At 41.4% G+C, this 17,455-nt stretch overlaps 1 protein-coding gene across 2 annotated transcripts in view; it reads left to right on the forward strand.

The window, feature by feature from the left end:
• Positions 1-16,957, forward strand: part of GRAMD2B (GRAM domain containing 2B) — a 103,220-nt gene extending 86,263 nt beyond the window's left edge. For both annotated transcript variants that reach the window (XM_082652398.1, XM_082652399.1), the window contains exons 6-14: positions 3,573-3,668; positions 5,550-5,621; positions 5,736-5,816; positions 8,489-8,600; positions 9,253-9,375; positions 9,984-10,071; positions 10,978-11,082; positions 13,584-13,677; positions 16,698-16,957. In XM_082652398.1, coding sequence (XP_082508524.1) covers positions 3,573-3,668; positions 5,550-5,621; positions 5,736-5,816; positions 8,489-8,600; positions 9,253-9,375; positions 9,984-10,071; positions 10,978-11,082; positions 13,584-13,677; positions 16,698-16,739 — 813 coding nt within the window. In that variant the 3' untranslated portion in view covers positions 16,740-16,957. The remainder of the gene's footprint in view (positions 1-3,572; positions 3,669-5,549; positions 5,622-5,735; positions 5,817-8,488; positions 8,601-9,252; positions 9,376-9,983; positions 10,072-10,977; positions 11,083-13,583; positions 13,678-16,697) is intronic.
• The last annotated feature ends 498 nt before the right edge of the window (positions 16,958-17,455 follow it).

Below are 17,455 nucleotides of genomic sequence, written 5' to 3' on the forward strand. Positions count from 1 at the left end.
TTGGGACTTTGGCATGAGAAGGGAAAAACTAAGTCCACCCCACTGACATTCTTTCCCTTTGAGCTGTGATGTCACATCACACAGTTCAGTCAGGCCACCAGAACAAAGTGGCAGAGAAACACCTGGGGTCTGCGTGACCTCAGTGAGTTTTTGTTTGTTTGTTTGCGGTACGCGGGCCTCTCACTGTTGCGGCCTCCCCCGTCACGGAGCACAGGCTCCGGACGCGCATGCTCAGCGGCCATGGCTCGCGGGCCCAGCCGCTCCGCGGCATGTGGGATCTTCCCGGACCGGGGCATGAACCCGCATCCCCTGCATCGGCAGGCGGACTCTCAACCACTGCGCCACCAGGGAAGCCCTCAGTAAGATTTTAATCATTCTGATTCGTGATTATGAATAAGCAGCTTTTATACTCTTGAAGTTGCTAATTAAAAACTCCTTTTGTTTTGACTGGTAGATATATTTTATTTCAATATTCTCCCTAAAGCCACTGGCAGTCTTATAAATAAAGACCACTTAACAAATATAATGGAAATTCTTTATTTTGGTTTTGAGTCAGCAGACTAACATCAAACATGTAATTTTTATTGTACAGAGTTATGTTTAGATAAACATAGTTTAGATTCACAGTATTATTTGAATCAGTATAATGCAAAGCAATATTGAATAGTATTGCACCATATTTCTAGATTTCTGGATTATAAGCAGTTGTTCATGAAGTGGGGAAGGGAACTGGGTATTACTGATCTCCAATTCCATGGGATAAAGACAATTCTCAGGAATAGAGAGAGCCAACACCTCTGACCAAAGCAGCAGGGGTTGAAAACAGTAGTGAACAAAGAATTAGCCTTGGGCTTCCCTGGTGGCGCAGTGGTTAAGAATCCGCCTGCCAATGCAGGGGACATGGGTTCGAGCCCTGGACCAGGAAGATCCCACATGCCGTGGAGCAACTAAGCCCGTGCGCCACAACTACTGAGCCTGAGCTCTGGAGCCCGCAAGCCACATCTACTGAGCCCGTGTGCTGCAACTACTGAAGCCCGCATGCCTACAGCCCATGCTCTGCAACAAGAGAAGCCACGACAATGAGAAGCCCGCGCACCGCAACGAAGAGTAGCCCACACTCACCGCAACTACAGAAAGCCCACACGCAGCAACGAAGACCCAACACAGCCAAAAAATAAATAAAATAAATAATTTTTTTAAAAAATTAGCCTTTGTTAAAGGATGGGGAATTCACAAAGCCAGTAAGTGATTTCAAGCTAATATGATTCTAGCAATGGTTTCAAAATCCTATCTCTACCTAAGAAAGAACTGACCAAAAAAAGCTAAAAGGAGTGACCTGGTTTTTTAAAGACAAGGACATGTGGGATTGCTTTTGCATGTGCTGTCTCTAATCTAAGAGACAAGAGGGGGTGGGAAGATAAGAACCATGATAGTGACTTGCACATTCCTTACCCACTGAGGATGGTGTCAAGGAGATGTGGGCTTCAGCTCTGAGGCAGAATTTGCTCACTGCCAACAGATCTTGGTCCAACATGATCCAATGTGAACTAAAAACAAGCAAGCAATCTGCTCTAGGAAGGGGAATTTTCTAAGCACCCTAAAGTGTAACTTTAATCAGAACCTTTTCCTCAGCCTGTTTGTATTTTTATTTTATTTTTTTATTTTATTATTTTTTTTGCGGTACGCGGGCCTCCCACTGCTGTGGCCTCTCCCGTTGTGGGGCACAGGCTCCAGACGTGCAGGCTCAGCAGCCATGGCTCATGGGCCCAGCCGCTCCACGGCATGTGGGATCTTCCCGGACCGGGGCACGAACCCGTGTCCCTTGCGTCAGCAGGCGGACTCCCAACCACTGCGCCACCAGGGAAGCCCTGTTTGTATTTTTAGATGCTAGTAAAATTAAAGGCATGTATCACATTGCATCTAGGCTCAAACAGAGAAGTGATTCATGCTTTATTTCTCAAATGTTATCTAGTTGTCACTTATACTCATGAAGCAATTGAGAGAAACTCCTTCTTAAGGGTGTTCCATGCCTTACATTCTGCAAAAATCCAAATTTATAGCCCCTTATCACTGTGTGTGTGTGTTGCTGCTGAGAAACGAAATTAGGCTCATTTTTATATCATCATCTGTCTTGGAAGATCTTACATTCTTTTCCCCAAAGTAATCCCAATTTATCACTTCTGAATTATCTCCCCAACTTAAAAAGTTTCGTGGGTAGAGTTCTTTGGCAAAATAGTTTTTTTTCTTTAGTGTTTAATTTAGATTAGCCCCTCATTCTTTTTTTTTTTTTTTAATTTATTTATTTTTGCTGTGTTGTAGCCCCTCATTCTTCATAGTCTTCCCATCAGGAACCTGGAGGGGCAGTAGAACAACTCCATCTCATAAACCTAATATGAACGCAAACGTTCTAAATTAAAATGTAAGAAAATTGAAAGCTTAGTTTTGGTCCTTCAAGCTGGCAGTACTAACATAAACCCCTCCTCTTCCCACTGACCTTGTTGATCTCTTTCAGAATATGTGAAGCATTTTTACAAAATGTATGTTCATGTGAGTGTGTGCACCTGTGGAGGGATTCAGGCCCTTTTCTTTTTACCAGGAGTGGGGGTGACTCTCTTTTCAGGGATCAAAGTGATGTGATCCATTTTCCTCTGAGATCAAACCTGGCTGAAGGGCTGTAACATAAAAATATCAGGAACATCTACTATTCTTCGCAGCATCTGGTACATTCTTGCAGTACCTTGTATGAAAAAGAACCCCTATTTTGGATCAGATTGGTTCAAATTCTATCTTTGTAACTTATTTATGACCTTGAGAAAGTTATATACCTCTCTAAACAAACATCCTTATCTCTTAGAATGTCTACATTACAGGACTGTCATATTTAAATGAACTTATCATCTGGTAAATAGGTATTGATAATGGTAGCTGCTGTAATTGTCATTGTTGTTATTCTTTATTGTTTGAGACAGAAAAGAACTTAAGGGTGATTGTATTTCACCCATCCTCTTTTTTATGAGACAGATGAGGAAATGAATGACATTTTTATTGAGTGCTAGGCATTTTCCATCTATTATCTCATTTAATCCACAGAAAATCCTGGGAAATAGGTAAGACTGTCTCTATTTTATAAGTCAGGAAACCAAGGCCAAGAAAGGATACCTTACAAGGTTGAATAAGTCATGTGGATAGTAATAGAACTGAGAATTCAGGCCCCAGACTCCCTGTTCAAAAATGGGCCTACTATATACCAGTGCTTTTCAGCCTTTTTCCCTAAGGACAGAAAAGAGGAGGGTGTGTAGAGATGAGCTCAAAGTAGATGACCACAAGCATGTAACTTCTTAAGAGCCTACATTTTGCATTCTATTCGCATGTCCCAGGTTTCCCACCAAACCCTTCTGTAGACTTGATGATCCAGACGACCTCGGTGACACTCTTCTAAGATTCACTTTTCTTCATGGAGGCTGGAGAGCTTGCTGCTGGTTTTATCTTTTTTTATTTTTCCTTTAACATGAAGATTTGGAGTGCTGCTCTGTGAAGCCTGAACCCATGTTAACTCAGTGATTCTGTTTCAGATCTCTATTCCGGCTTTCTCGGTAACCCTGATAAAGAAAACCAAAACTGCCCTTCTGGTGCCAAATGCCCTGATTATAGCGACAGTCACAGACAGGGTGAGTACACAGCAGGTGCGGGCACCCTGCTTTGTCCTACTCTGGGTTTCATTGCCTTAGGGGCTTCTTGCGGAGGACCAAGACCCTGAACCATAATACCATGAATCAGGAGTTACTCTGTAAGATGAATTTTTGAAATCACAGCCTTTAGACATTTGTGTAGTGTTGTTTCCCCTGACAAGGTGATTTATTCTAATGTAATAGTTGCCAATTTTGAATTTCCTGCTGACTTCATTATACTTACTTGACCAAAGTCAAAAAAGTAAAATTCTTTCCCAACTTCCTTTTCCCTAACATCTATGAGGTCAGGTCAGGCTACAGGGATATATTTCATTTCTTTATTATTATTTAAAACGCCACCATCACCACCACCTTATTCACAGGGTGCGGCAGGGCAATATGAGGAGTCCCTGGGGCGGGGTTGACCAGCCTCCCCATAACCTCCATTGGGTGCCTCCCCAGAGCCAACCTAAAGACGTAAAACTTGGGCTTGCTATTCAAGTTCAGCTTGAGGACCAGTTCCTAGGCCCTCTTTGCCTCCAGGTTGCCTTAACTACCCCTCTTCAGTACAGAAGTTCCGGAGCTGTCATTGATTGTTGGGCTACCCCAGACATGGGCAACCTGAAATATTTGCATGGAGAGCGATGTGTGTTTCACCTTGGCAAGAGAGAGAGAGTAGAATGGTTTGGTTACTCATGTTTCACTTGAAATTCTTTTTTAATATTTTACCTACTATTTTTATGAAAGCATAAAAGCTACAATTCATTTCTAATCATACTGAATAATTTAAAGGGGGAAGGAGAAAGAAGGAAAGATTAAAAGAGGCTATTCTGATGAGCTAGGAAATATGTTAATATGTTTCTAGATTATTATTATTTTTTAATACGAATGGCTAACAAGCATCAGGTACTTCTTGCCAGGCGTACACAAAATGCTTTCCTTATATTTACACGTTTATTCCACACTACCATACTGTAAGGGGTGGGGATTGTTAAGAAAACTGAAACTAAGAGTTTGCCCAGTGTCACCCACTTGGTAGGTAACAGAGCCAAAATTTGCAACCCGGTCTGTCTAATGCCAGAACCCGTAATGTTAACTACTTTGGAATACAGTATTTGCTCGGGAAGTGTATCGGTTTCTCTCATGGGAATGCAGGAGAGGGTAATCACAAACTTTGGAAAGGGGGTGTGAAAAGATGCTGTGGCTCAAATAGATGGAAAAAGTGTGAACTTTTTTATTTCTCTACGTGTGGTTTATGGTAAAATCATTTTTCCTTGTGTTATTTGTCTCCAAATTACTTGTCTAGCTCTGACTTCTTTCCCATAACTTATTTATAAGCATTCAGCAGAAAATCTCCATATTTGTACAAGAAAGAATCTGGAAGTGGCTTGAAAAAGAATGAGCCTTTTAGAGTGGCTGGGACATTTTCAATGGAAATCTAGGTCAGAGCAGAGAAAGCAGACCCTTGGGAATTGTTAAATACCTTCTAAAAGGGGGGCGGGGAAGGGAGGGAGAGGCTTAAAAGAGGACCTGGCGAATACAACTGGCCTTTCTTTACTATCCAGGTCTTTTCCATCCATGCTTGTTCGGGGCACCTATGTCAGAGCACCGGAGATTTCATTTTGCTCTACATTGCTGTATTATTTAAGTTGGGTTTGAGAGTTCTGTTGCTATTGTGGGAGAATATATTCACTTTATTCCAGGAATGGAATAAAAACTGAACGTGTGGCTGAGTGGAATGAGAATATAGACTTGGTATAGAATATAGTCTATGGTGTTTGAAAATGAAAAAATATACAGATAAATTTTTTAACTCTGAACACTCACTTCTAGTCGAGCAGTATCTGTTAATAATTAAATAATTATTATTTTGTTTTTCAGTACATATTTGTCTCCTTACTCTCCAGAGATTCAACTTACAAACTACTGAAGTCTGTGTGTGGACACTTAGAAGTGAGTACAACCTCTCTGAGCCTCAACTGCTGTCTCTCTTCTGTATTTCTTATGGTTTTGTAGTTGATCTGGTTCTTTCATTTTGTAAAACTAATTTTGTTTCGATAATTTCAGAATACAAGTACCGGCAACAGTCCCAATCCATCTTCTCTTGAAAACAGCTTCCAGGCAGACCGCCCTTCATCTCTGCCTCTGGTGAGTTGCCTACATAACTATCTAAATGCAAAAGAAAGTGAGTAGGTCCCACAATCACACTTCTCCTTACACCATGACCAGGGTGCGGGAGGAAATTAGGACCACAGTATTGGAGGCAAAGTTGAAGAAACAGGGCATTTCTGTCCTGAAGAAGAGGGGACCATAGGAGGTCATCAACTTTTTCAGGTAATTAAAGAGTCATCCTGGAAAAGAAAAGAAACATGATAGTGCGCTGTTTTAGCCAGTTACTGGTCCATGGAGGTATTCAGCAAATCTTGCTCTGTTTGTCTGTCAGCGTTGTTTTAGAGAGATTCACCAGTCTATTTAGGTAGGGCATGATTCATCCCACAAGTCGTTGAATGCCTTCTATGTTCAAGGCACCATGCTAGTGTACCCATAAGGACACCAGGAAATATCAAAACTAGTTCTTGCCTTCAAAGTCTTTACAGCTTAGTAGAGAAGCTGAGGGATACCCAGAAATAACTGTAAAAGAAGAAAGCTGTAATGCCCAAGAGGTAGAGATTCTTTGATTCCCTTAGACTTTCTGACTACAGAGTAAATCTCGAACGGGAAGTAGCTCCCCCGATTTGTACAAGATTTATACCTGTGATGGTATCATGCAAGCCCAAGAGAGTCCTAGCCGTGTTGTTCAAATGGTTGTTCCCAAATTGATAATCGTTAAATGTTTTAATACCTTTGGTGAAGCAGTATGAGCCCAGAGTTTCAACATCTACAATTTTTTTTTTTAACTTTATTTATTTTTGGCCGCGTTGGGTCTTCGTCGCTGCGCACAGGCCTTGTCTAGTGTGGTGAGCAGGGGCTACTCTTCGTTGCGGTGCGTGGGCTCCTCATTGTGGTGGCTTCTCTTGTTGCGGAGCACGGGCTCTAGGCGCGCAGGCTTCAGTAGTTGTGGTGCACGGGCTTAGTTGCTCCGTGGCATGTGGGATCTTCCCGGACCAGGGCTCGAACCCGTGTCCCCCGCATTGGCAGGTGGATTCCTAACCACTGTGCCACCAGGGAAGCCCTACAAATCTTTTTTTTTTTTGAGAGCTGTTAAAAAGTATAGGGATTGAAAACGTGTTCACACAAAAACTTAAACCAGAATGTTCATAGCTGCATTATACATCATAGCCAAAAAGTGGAAGCAACCCTGATAGCCATCAGCTGATAAATGGATAAATGTAATATATCCATACAGGGAAATATTATTTGACCATAAAAATGAAGAACTACTGATACATAATACAACATGGACAAACCTTGAACACATTATGCTTAGTGGAGGAAGGCAGACGCAAAAGGCCACATGTTGCATGATTCCATGTATATGAAATGTCCAGAACAGACAAATCCATATGGGCAGAAAATGCATTCGTGGTTGCCAAGGGACGGGATTGGGAGTGAATGCTAACGGGCAAAGGGCTTCTTTCTGGGGGGAGATGGACGTATTGTGAAATAAGACAGTGGTGATGGTTGTACGACAATGTAATTATTCTAAAACCCACTACATTTGTATACTTAAACTGGTGAGTTTTATCTCAATTTTTTGAAAAAAAAATCTACCTTAAAAAATAGTGAGAAACAGTACAAAATAGAATGAAACACTTATGATTTGGAATCCCTCAAACATGGTTTCGAATCTGGGTTCCACCCAGCTGAGCTATGCCATGGGGCAAGCTCTTTAACTGCTCTGACTCAGCTTCCTCACCCAGTAAAATGCCAGGCTCCTGACGTGGCTGTGGAGATCAGGCGCAGTCATGTGTGTTTGGAGCTTTGCATACTGCCTGATCTGTAGTAGGTGTTCAATTAATTATTAAATTGAGGAGACTTGAATTTTAAAATTTTCCTTCCCCTATAAATTCTTGCATGACATTGAAATGACTATTGAAATGATCAAGAGACAGCTAGTTGAAGGTGAAAGGTTGGTAATTTGCTTACAAGATATGTCTCCTCTTCTTCACTTGGCAGCTAAATAAATTGTGAAAAGCTCGCCGAATTGTGCCTTCACCGCGACATTTTAGTGACGCGTCTTGTCTCTTCATTTCCTAAGCACTTTGGGGAACAAGTGGGATACACAGTAAAAACATCCTGCTTTTTCCCCGACTCCTCACTCCTCTCTCACCCTTTTGTCATTTAGAAGTAATGTTACTGACCCTGTTTTGATTTGTTCGAGGGAAGAAAAAAGCTAAAACTTTCCTTCCGGTGTCTAATTTGCTAAAGCCATTTTCCCTTTTCTATTTCCAATATCTTTTTAAAACTATAATTTGAGAAAACCTTTCTCTGCATTTAGAACATGCATCTAGAACTTTCTAGCTACTTATTTGCCTTGTGTATGTCTGTTTTGGTCATGTTTTCTCATTACAAAATGCTAATGAGACTTCTCTAGCTTTACCCTAGAAGCTTTTCAAACAACAGCATCCCAGTTTTTTTCCTAGACATTTGTTATTTCAAACGAGTTGGCCACTGTTTGTTAACAGAATTCTAACTGCCCAAAAAAATCAGTAACCAGATACTCCGTGATCTGTTGAGGAAACCCAGTAGTATGGGGTAATCCTTCCTTCTTTTCCATTTTTTATAGGTCAGGCCTAAGTGAAAGGCCTGGAGGTTACAAAGTTCTGTCTGTTGAATAAAGGAAAATGGGCCTCTCTCTTCATTTCATTATTTCCCCTCAGGATTTCAACGACGAATTCTCAGATCTGGATGGAGTGGTACGGCAAAGAAGGCAAGACATGGAAGGATACAGCAGTTCTGGATCCCAGACTCCTGAATCTGAGAACTCTCGAGGTCTGGGAGATTTCTGTATCTTTACTGAAATTTAATTCTCCACAAAACATCCTTAGCTCAACCAAAAGCCAAAAACCACCAAAAAACAACACACCTTCTGAGCTAACAATTAGGAAGGGACTCTAAACAAAGGGTAGTTTGAAAGTTCAAGGAAAGGGAGTTGCCTATGTGGTAGTACGCATTTAACAAATGTCTCTTTGGGAATTCCCTGGCGGTCCAGTGGTTAGGGCTCCACGCTCTCACTGCCGAGGACCCAGGTTCAGTCCCTGGTCGGTGAACTAAAATCCCATAAGCCACATGGTGTGACAAAAAAGAAAAAAAAAAGTCTCTTAAATAGACATAATATTGGAGTGGTTGAAAGGCAGAAACATGCAGTATTTTCTTACCTCTTCTTTAGTAATATTATTAATTATTATAGCTGAATCATCCCCATGAGTCAGTGGGATAAGGACAGACTGCCCTTCTATCATTTTATTTTTTATTTGCTTGAACATTGGATTTCATCCCCAAACCACTCAACCAGCTCGTAAGAAGATCCATTTATATTCTTTGGCGATTATGCATATTAAGGGATTGATCTGCTTTGTGGTTGATCCTATGTGTTTAAACGCACTGGGGAGAAAGTTTACCCAGCCCCGTTTCATCTTGGTAGATTTCCATGTGACAGAATCCCAGACAGTTCTGAATGTCTCCAAGGGAGAAGCAAAACCAACTCGGGCAGATGCCCTTGTGAACAGAGTGCCTGAAGGAAAAGCCAAGAGTCTCCCTGGGCATGGTGAGGAATGGATTATTTGGGGGGCAGGGGTGGGCATCTGCCTGTAATTTTTAAAGGGCCCTCATGTTTCACTTTATGACTGCCTTTGCTATTCCCTCCCCCTCCCTTCCTGCTGTAGGTCTTGGCATGTTAATTCATTTATTCACTCAACAAACTATACCCAGTTTCATGCTTTACTGTGGGGCATACAAAGGTGAACAGCCTTCGTGGAAGACCTTTCATTATTCTGAATACTTTGAGGTTGTGATTCAAAAATTACCAGTAAAACTCACGTTATTTTATTATTATTTACTGATGATTATAATAACTGCTTACCAGTTGTACTGATAGGAGATCAAGGATGGGGTCTGTATTGTTCACCAGTCACTCCATCGCAATGCTTGGCACAGAGAAGGCTCTCAATAGATATGTATTGAATGCAACATGTGGGAAGGAATTGTAACTACTGGTTAAAATGAGAAGCAAAGGCTTTGGTTAGTATTTCCTCTGATTTTTATTACCTGGAAATAATTCTGTCTCTCAAGTACTTCTTCCCTATAGGGATACTGCTGCGCGAAGGAGATGTGTTATCATTTTTAAACAGAAGCTTTTTGTTTTCCACCCAACAGGTCAGTCAGAAACCATTGGAATCATACCCAGAGTAAAGTCTCAGAAATGTCCGACTCTCCACCATATTCTTATATTCTATGCAATTGTGTAAGTAAGTGTATTTATTATGAATGACTTAATGATTCATTTTACTACAGGAATAATGTCATCACGTTACCAAGAGCCATTGTGAATCTCAGTTGCCTCTAATATGACCCAAATCTTTTAGGGGGAAATTTTTGTCTCCTACTTCAATACCTTTTTTCTTAAACTTAGGTCACCTTTTCATATTCATCCCCTTCTTATTTAAATAAATAGTGGGAAGGAAGGAAGGAAAAGCAAAATATGCCAAATCCAGCAGAAGACTAAGTTCTAAGTAGATACTCTCAGTTAGGAAATGGTTTCCTGGATTATGCAGCATCTTTGTTCATGTTTATTTTTCCATCTATCCCGTGTCCTCTGGATAGAGACCAAAACAACGTGAAAATGTCATCCCCTTTATTGAAAACTTAGGCATTGACTTTTTTAAGTTCCCTCTCAGCTTCTAGCCTGTAACTAGCCTGTAGCTTCTAGCCAGTTGTTCTTCTGAAAATAACCTGACCCAGTTCTAGGCTGTTCCTCAGAACCAAGGAGGATCTGCAGTTTGGTTTCCAGATAAAGCAGAGAATGTGAGTCACAAGACTGGACACTCGCTGGCCAGGGCCTTCGACAGTACCTGGTGGGAGGAATGAGCACCAGCTCGGGAATCTCCATTGGCTGGCCTTGAGCGAGACTACTGAAATGCCATTATTTGTAAATTGAGGAAATAGAGAATTTTCAATATCCTTCTAGTTCTAAAGTTTAGTGCAAGCATCAGTCTGTTGAAAAAAGACTTTTGAAGTCTCTGTAGCCAAGTTATTTTGGAAAATACCTTGCCTCAAATGTACAGTGTTGCCTCTGAGGTTACTGTTTTATAAACATCAATCAGGTCCTGGCCACTAACCTATTGGGAATTTCTCTTTTATCCCTTTCCAGTGTCTGTGCACTAATCATCTCGACCTTCTACATGAGATACAGAATTAATTCTCTGGAGGAGCGGCTGGGGTCACTAACCTCCATTGTGGACACCCATCAGACTGAGTAAGACACTTCCCTCCAGTGCTGTCTTCTGCTTGCTGTTCACATTAGTATAATGTTTGACCTGAGCTTGGCATCCTTCTTAGCAAGCATTAATTGAGGATACATTCTGTATGAGACATTTTGTTAAGTGTATATATGGAAAGAAATGACCTGACTCTTCATGTTCTTGAGTTGCTACAGTGTCGCCAGTGATAAGGCAAGAAACAAGCCTAATTTTACATTATCTTGTTCTCTTATCCTAAGACTCAGTTGTGACCTTGGCCCATTTATTAAGATAGTCAAGTTTATCTTTGTACAATGGCAATGAGTCAAAAGACATTCATAGAAAAGAAGCAATTCAAGTAACTCAGCACATTTCATCATATATAACTCTTTGTATGAACTCACTTATTTACAAAACTCTTGACCACTATAAAGATCCATGTGACTAGTAATTAGCTGAACGTGTCTGTGAAGATTTTCTACCACGTATTTTCTACCATGTATTTTTAACATGCCTAACCTAATTAAATCTATTGCCATAGTGGTCTTTCCTTTAAACCCATTTACATGAGGATTTTGACACATTCTCTAAAAAGTAAAATAAAGTATTCCATGTTTAGAGCATACTTTTACCTGAAGTTTTAAAAGTAGAGATATTTCTTTACAGAGTAAGTACTGTGTGCTAGAGATCTATTACAGTAGATCTTTACACAGATACAGTTTCCTCTCATAGCTTCACCATAACCTTATAAGATAGCTATTATTCCCATTTTACAGATGAAGAAACTGAGACTCAGAGAAATAATTTTAACAGAATCAGGTTTCAGGTCTATATGACTACAAAAACCTAGTCACCAGTGGTTGCTTACAAGGAACAGCGGAGAAGTGAGTCAGGATATTTCCAGTGTGTATCAGAATCATCTGGATGGCTTGTTAAAACAGATTGCAGGGCCCGTTCTCCGAATTTCTGGTGCTGGCCTGGGGTCTACACTCTGAGAACTATTATGCTATACAATTCTAGGGCCTTTCTTTACAGTCTTAACAGTCACCTAAAAGTCTTGTTCTATGGCTTATGCAATGCTGGTACACAGATTATTTCTGAACCATAAATATACATTTGAAACAGTAATAAGTCTAATGAATGGTTTGGGATAAATTCATACCCTGCCCTTACTCTCTGACGTGTTGTTCAAAATGTTAATAATACACTTAAAGCTAGGAGGTAGCTCTACATTATTGCAAACTATTAGTTCACTACCATATAAGGGGTTGATTTTATTAGGAAAATGTACCTTATGTCCTGTTATCATTTAATTAACGATGACGATGAGGGGGAAATTCCACTAATGGAAAGCAAATGGAATACTTATTCTACTATTTAAATAATCAATCCAGGAGGAGATGCAATTTGAAAAACAACCATTTAAAGGGAAAATCACAAAGATCACATATTATATGAGGTCAGGGAATACCCATGACGGGAAGGTCTGGATTGTCAGAATTCCGTGTGGATAAATCAGTACTCTGGGTCTCAGATACCTCGTTTAGAAATCAGAAGGTTTAGATTCAGTTTCCTTTTTCGGATCTAAGATTTTGATACTATGGATCAAGGACAAAGAAAAAACTGTTTCAGAACTACTCAGTGAAAAACATCTGATTGCTTTCTTAATATTTAGATAATCATCGATAAGTTACCAAGTACCTATGTCTCAAAAATGGATCCTATGTAAAATAAATTAGACCAGTCAATGCCATCTAAAAACTTCACATCTAAAATTAAATTACAACCAAGAAATGGAAAGGAGATACAGACCATGGTTCTTAACCTTAACATGAAAATCTAATCAATGGTTTTAGAGCAGCTCTCTGGGAAAATGTACACACATCTCTAAATTTCCTACAATTTTAGCTGGTATAGGACCCCAGTGGACCTCAGAGTAAGAGCCCATGCCTTTAACAGTCAAGTGGTAAATAGTGAATACATCGGTTATATTACTAGACAAGGGCAATTATGTTTGTACCGCAGGTCTCAAAGAAGCCACTGCAAAAGTCACACATCAACAGAAGTTTGATTAAAGACATTCCTAAACATTATGAAAGTTCTAGTGTAAATGGTTGCTTCTCCTATAAACAGTACATACATGACTGAGAAGAGCAGTAAGCCTTGCAGATGCGTGCAGTTGTGGGCAGAGAGAGGGTATCGGGAGTTAGTAAAAGTAGTCTAAGAAACTGTGTGCTTGAGAATAATTGTCTGATTTGTGTTTGGAAGCTGAGGCGCAATGTAGCCACTTAAACAAAAATAGCTTAAGAGATTTCCAGCTAAGCTTTGAAGACTTAGTCCCCTAAACATCTAGTCTGAAGTTGAGGATTACTGCAGGGCCTTTCTGATGTGAACAAGGTAAATGCACACTGTCTTCTATTATAACCTAGTTTTCTGGTCAGATAAATTTAAAATGTGTTCATTCCACTTCTTTCTTTGCCATCCCTGCCCACAGTAATTCTTCTCTGTGTTCTTACAGACAGACAGCACCATCCAGCCCGGGGTCACACGTACAGTTAAATGTGGAGGTCCTGTGCCGAGAGCTTACAGCCAACATAATGAGACTAGAAAAGGTGACAGGTCTCTTTCCTGGGTTGGGGGCGTCGCAGTAGTGCCTGTCCACTGCCACAGGGCAGGGGTTACACAAGCATGGCTGTGCAACAGGCCACCTAAATGACCATACGCAGCCAGGGGATTTTTCCACTGAGAAATAGGTTCCAACCCCATCTTCCTTGTTGGTTGACCTTGTGGTTTTCCCACTTGGTTAGAAATCATTCTCTGTGCCATAGGGCCCAATGGTAAGTGTCGGCTGACACAGGGCTCGGGGAGGGGCACGGTCAGGAGTGCCCGCAACCAGCGAGGGCAGCCCCCAGCTCCACCCACGTTAGTTGTCGCCATACAGAAAATATTTGCATTCAGTCTCTCTATGATACATGCCATTGTTCCCATCTGACAAAAGAAGTCAAGTTTCAAGTGAACTTGCTCCGGGAGACACACCCAGAGAGCTGGCAGGACTGGAATGTGAACCAGGTCTGACTTCAAAGTTGTGCTTCGAAGCCCTCTGCTTTTACTGCTCCTCAGAATCCAACCTTAGGCCTGGGGGATAAGCCCACTGAGTAGGGAGGTGAACAGGAGAAGGTAGGCACCCAGAAATATCCCCGGAGTTAAACCTAGTTAACATTTCTTATTTCTCCTTTCAGCATGTCTGTCCCTGTCTCATGCTTTATTTTGACCCTTATCCTTAAAGGAAAGGTTTAGAGTGAGTTGTTCAATTCAAATTGCTGCCACAAATGCCAAGTATTTGGTGGCTTTCCACAGTGGTGCACTTATGCTCACTTGGGAAGAAACATGAAATACAAATGAGTCAAATTATGCTTGTCTTGCAATACTAAATGGTATCTAGCATTTAACCACTGAAGTATGGAGAGCGAAGGAGTCTGCATACTTCTGTTCTAAACCAAGGCATGACAGATAATTCCCACTGAATCACTGTATCGGTGGGCAAGCTTGGAAATTTTCTTTTAAATCCACAATTAAGCTAGAGAAGGTATGGGATAGCAAAGAGAACTGTTTTCCCTTCTAAAATGTCAGTTGCTAAGAATTGAAGATAAAATTTTTTGGATGAAATGCTTAGAAATGTTTGGCTTCCGTGCTGACCTAGAGAACGGGATGGTAATTTTCTCTCTCGCTCACTCTGGCACACAGTGGTGTTCTTTGGACTGGAAACACACGGAACCCTGCTGCCCTCCCGTGCATTTCTTCCCACTCCCCTGCCGGGCCCGGCTGGGACACCACTTTCTGTAATGAGGGACAGGAAAACAGGAGAGCTCGTCCACAACAGGCAGACAGCTGGCCATGTCTTGTGCAGAGCCCAGCTACTTGGCTAGGAGGCCTATACTACCAACAGAAACCTGTGTCCCAAAGCAGAAGAAGGGAAGAGGGGATTTAGGGTCAAAAGGAACGTGTTGAAGTTGTAAAAAGTCATAAGTTGCACACATTGCTGATAGGAATCTTAGTATAAAAATAGCCACCAGGCCACACCCATGTGCTGTTGCTCGATCTGCACCCCCAAGCCTAAGGGAAGCTGGTAGTAACGCAGCAGCGCATGGTCGGGGGACAGCAGCTGTGTGCTGCGGGAAAGTCAGAGCCAGGTCTCAGCTCTTTCTACTCAGTACCAGCAACTTCCTTCTACTCTCCTGCAGGGACTGGGTCATGTCTCAGCCGCCTGATCTGCCCTCTTGTAACTTCCCCATTTCTGTTCATGCCATCACTGCCCTTTCCGTCGTCCTTTTCACTTGACACTGACAGATTACGCAGGACTTTGTCAACTAATTAGCTTCAAATGTCTCCTTAGTTTCTCTAAGATGGGCACCATTAGGCCATTCTGACCCCCTACTACCTTCTAGTCTAAGAGTATGAAGTCCAATCGCATTATGGTTTGTATTTGCATTTTCCTAATTACTACTGCGGTTGAGCATCTTTTCATATATATACTGGCCATATGGATTTCTTTCTGTAATATTCCTTCTGTAAATTGCCCATTTATCTCCTTTGTTTTACTTTTGGGGTTTTTGTCTTTGCAGGTGTTTTAAATATTTTGGATATCAGTCTTTTATTTCATTTCTTTCTCTACCTCCCCACTCCTGCTTTTCCATTCATCTTTGGTCCTGTGGGAAGCTAGGGAAGATATGAATTAGGAATTTGGGGGATGAAGGCAATGCCTCTTACAGGTAAAGAAGTAAATACTTATTTTCTTAGTACTGGGAATGGCATTAATGGTGGAGCAGTGCAGAAGAAAGAGCATGAACTTTGGAGTCAGATGTCTGTTCTTTTCCCTACTCTGCCACTTACTGTGTGACTGGTCTTGTTACGTAGCATCTCTGGCCCTTAGCTTGGTGTATAAAACCTCCCTCTGTGTGTGGTGGTGTGTGGTCAAGGTGAGCACACATGATGTTCCTGGCACATACTGATTAGATCTCTAGGACATCACAGAATGTTCTTCCAAAAGAAGACCGTTCTCTTTCTTTTGTTCCACAGGGTTCCCTACTCCCTCACAGTATTGGCTCTTGAAAATCCCTTGCTCTGAATTCTTTAAAGTTCATTTACCCAACAAACATTTACCAAGCACATTTTCAATGCCCAACACTATACTGTGGTCTTAAGATCCACAGATAGGCAGGGTCCGTGGGAAATGTCATATCTAATAGGAGTGTTAAACATTATTTGTGGTGTTTGTCCGATTCAGACCATCACATGGGCTTTGTCAAACCCGGTTTCTCATTGTCTCTGAATACATATGGGTCACACCTGGTGTTGCCAGGTCTTCTGTTTCTCTTAGTCTCTACCGACATTTTCATCTTTGTGCCACTCTTTCAAAAAATTTTTAGCCTATCTTTTTTCATTTTAACGTGGTCTGTCAAACAGAATTTTATGCCACAATCATGCATTTATTTGCCTAATCTAAATTGAACCCATGTGTAGCTTTTTATTCAAGATAGAAGAGGTTAAGCTCAAGCATTATATAGACCATAGCAAATATGCCCTTAATATACTCCATTCTATGTAATAACAGGAGCTTTTCTCTTATTTCAAGATACAAAACAACTTACAAAAGCTACTTGAGAATGGTGACTGACCAGCCAGAAGCTTGGACCAATGCAAAACCTCGCACTTCCCTTGAAGTAGGTGCTCCCCAGGCATTCTGGTGGAGTGCTCCCTGCTGGCCAGAGGAGCAAGCAGATGGGCAGCCCCAGCCGTGCTTGCCCTTGGAGGTCTCCAGCTCAGGAAATGGGGGAAGGGGAATAATTTTGGTTCCTGTGCAATAAAATTTGACCTTGACTCTCTGAGGAAGTTTTCAGGGCTGCTGCCTGAAAAAAACAGACCCATCTCTGGAGGTCTCAGGAAGGGCCTGGCAGACTTGGACGACTGTGGTTCAGTGGGTTATCGTGACTGTGTCAGCGGTACTGACATACTCCTCCACTCCATGCCTCTTCAGTCCTACCCACCTGCCTTTTCTCTCCTGTACACCCCTCTTAACCAACCTTCAAACTAAGGGATATATCGTGTGCCAACAAACTCGATAGGATCCTTTAAAGAATTTGCCATGACTCTCCCAAAAGATAAAAAGAAACAAAAAAGCCCTAATGGACAGACTTGCTTCAAACAAATAACATTTTAGTTTTTGGTTTTCTCCCTTCTGCTGTTATGTTCTGGTTTAAGTCACCTGTATATCATCTTAACTTCTCAGTTGAGTATTGGCAAGAGTATTGGACAAAGTGGATTAAACTATCTCATTTTATGTTTTGTTCCTCTAATAACTAATAGAACTGATTTTCACCCACCCCAGGTCAA

This window comes from Grampus griseus, assembly GCF_964374135.1.
Source record: "Grampus griseus genome assembly, chromosome: 3".
In the NCBI taxonomy this organism is placed as follows: domain Eukaryota; kingdom Metazoa; phylum Chordata; class Mammalia; order Artiodactyla; family Delphinidae; genus Grampus; species Grampus griseus.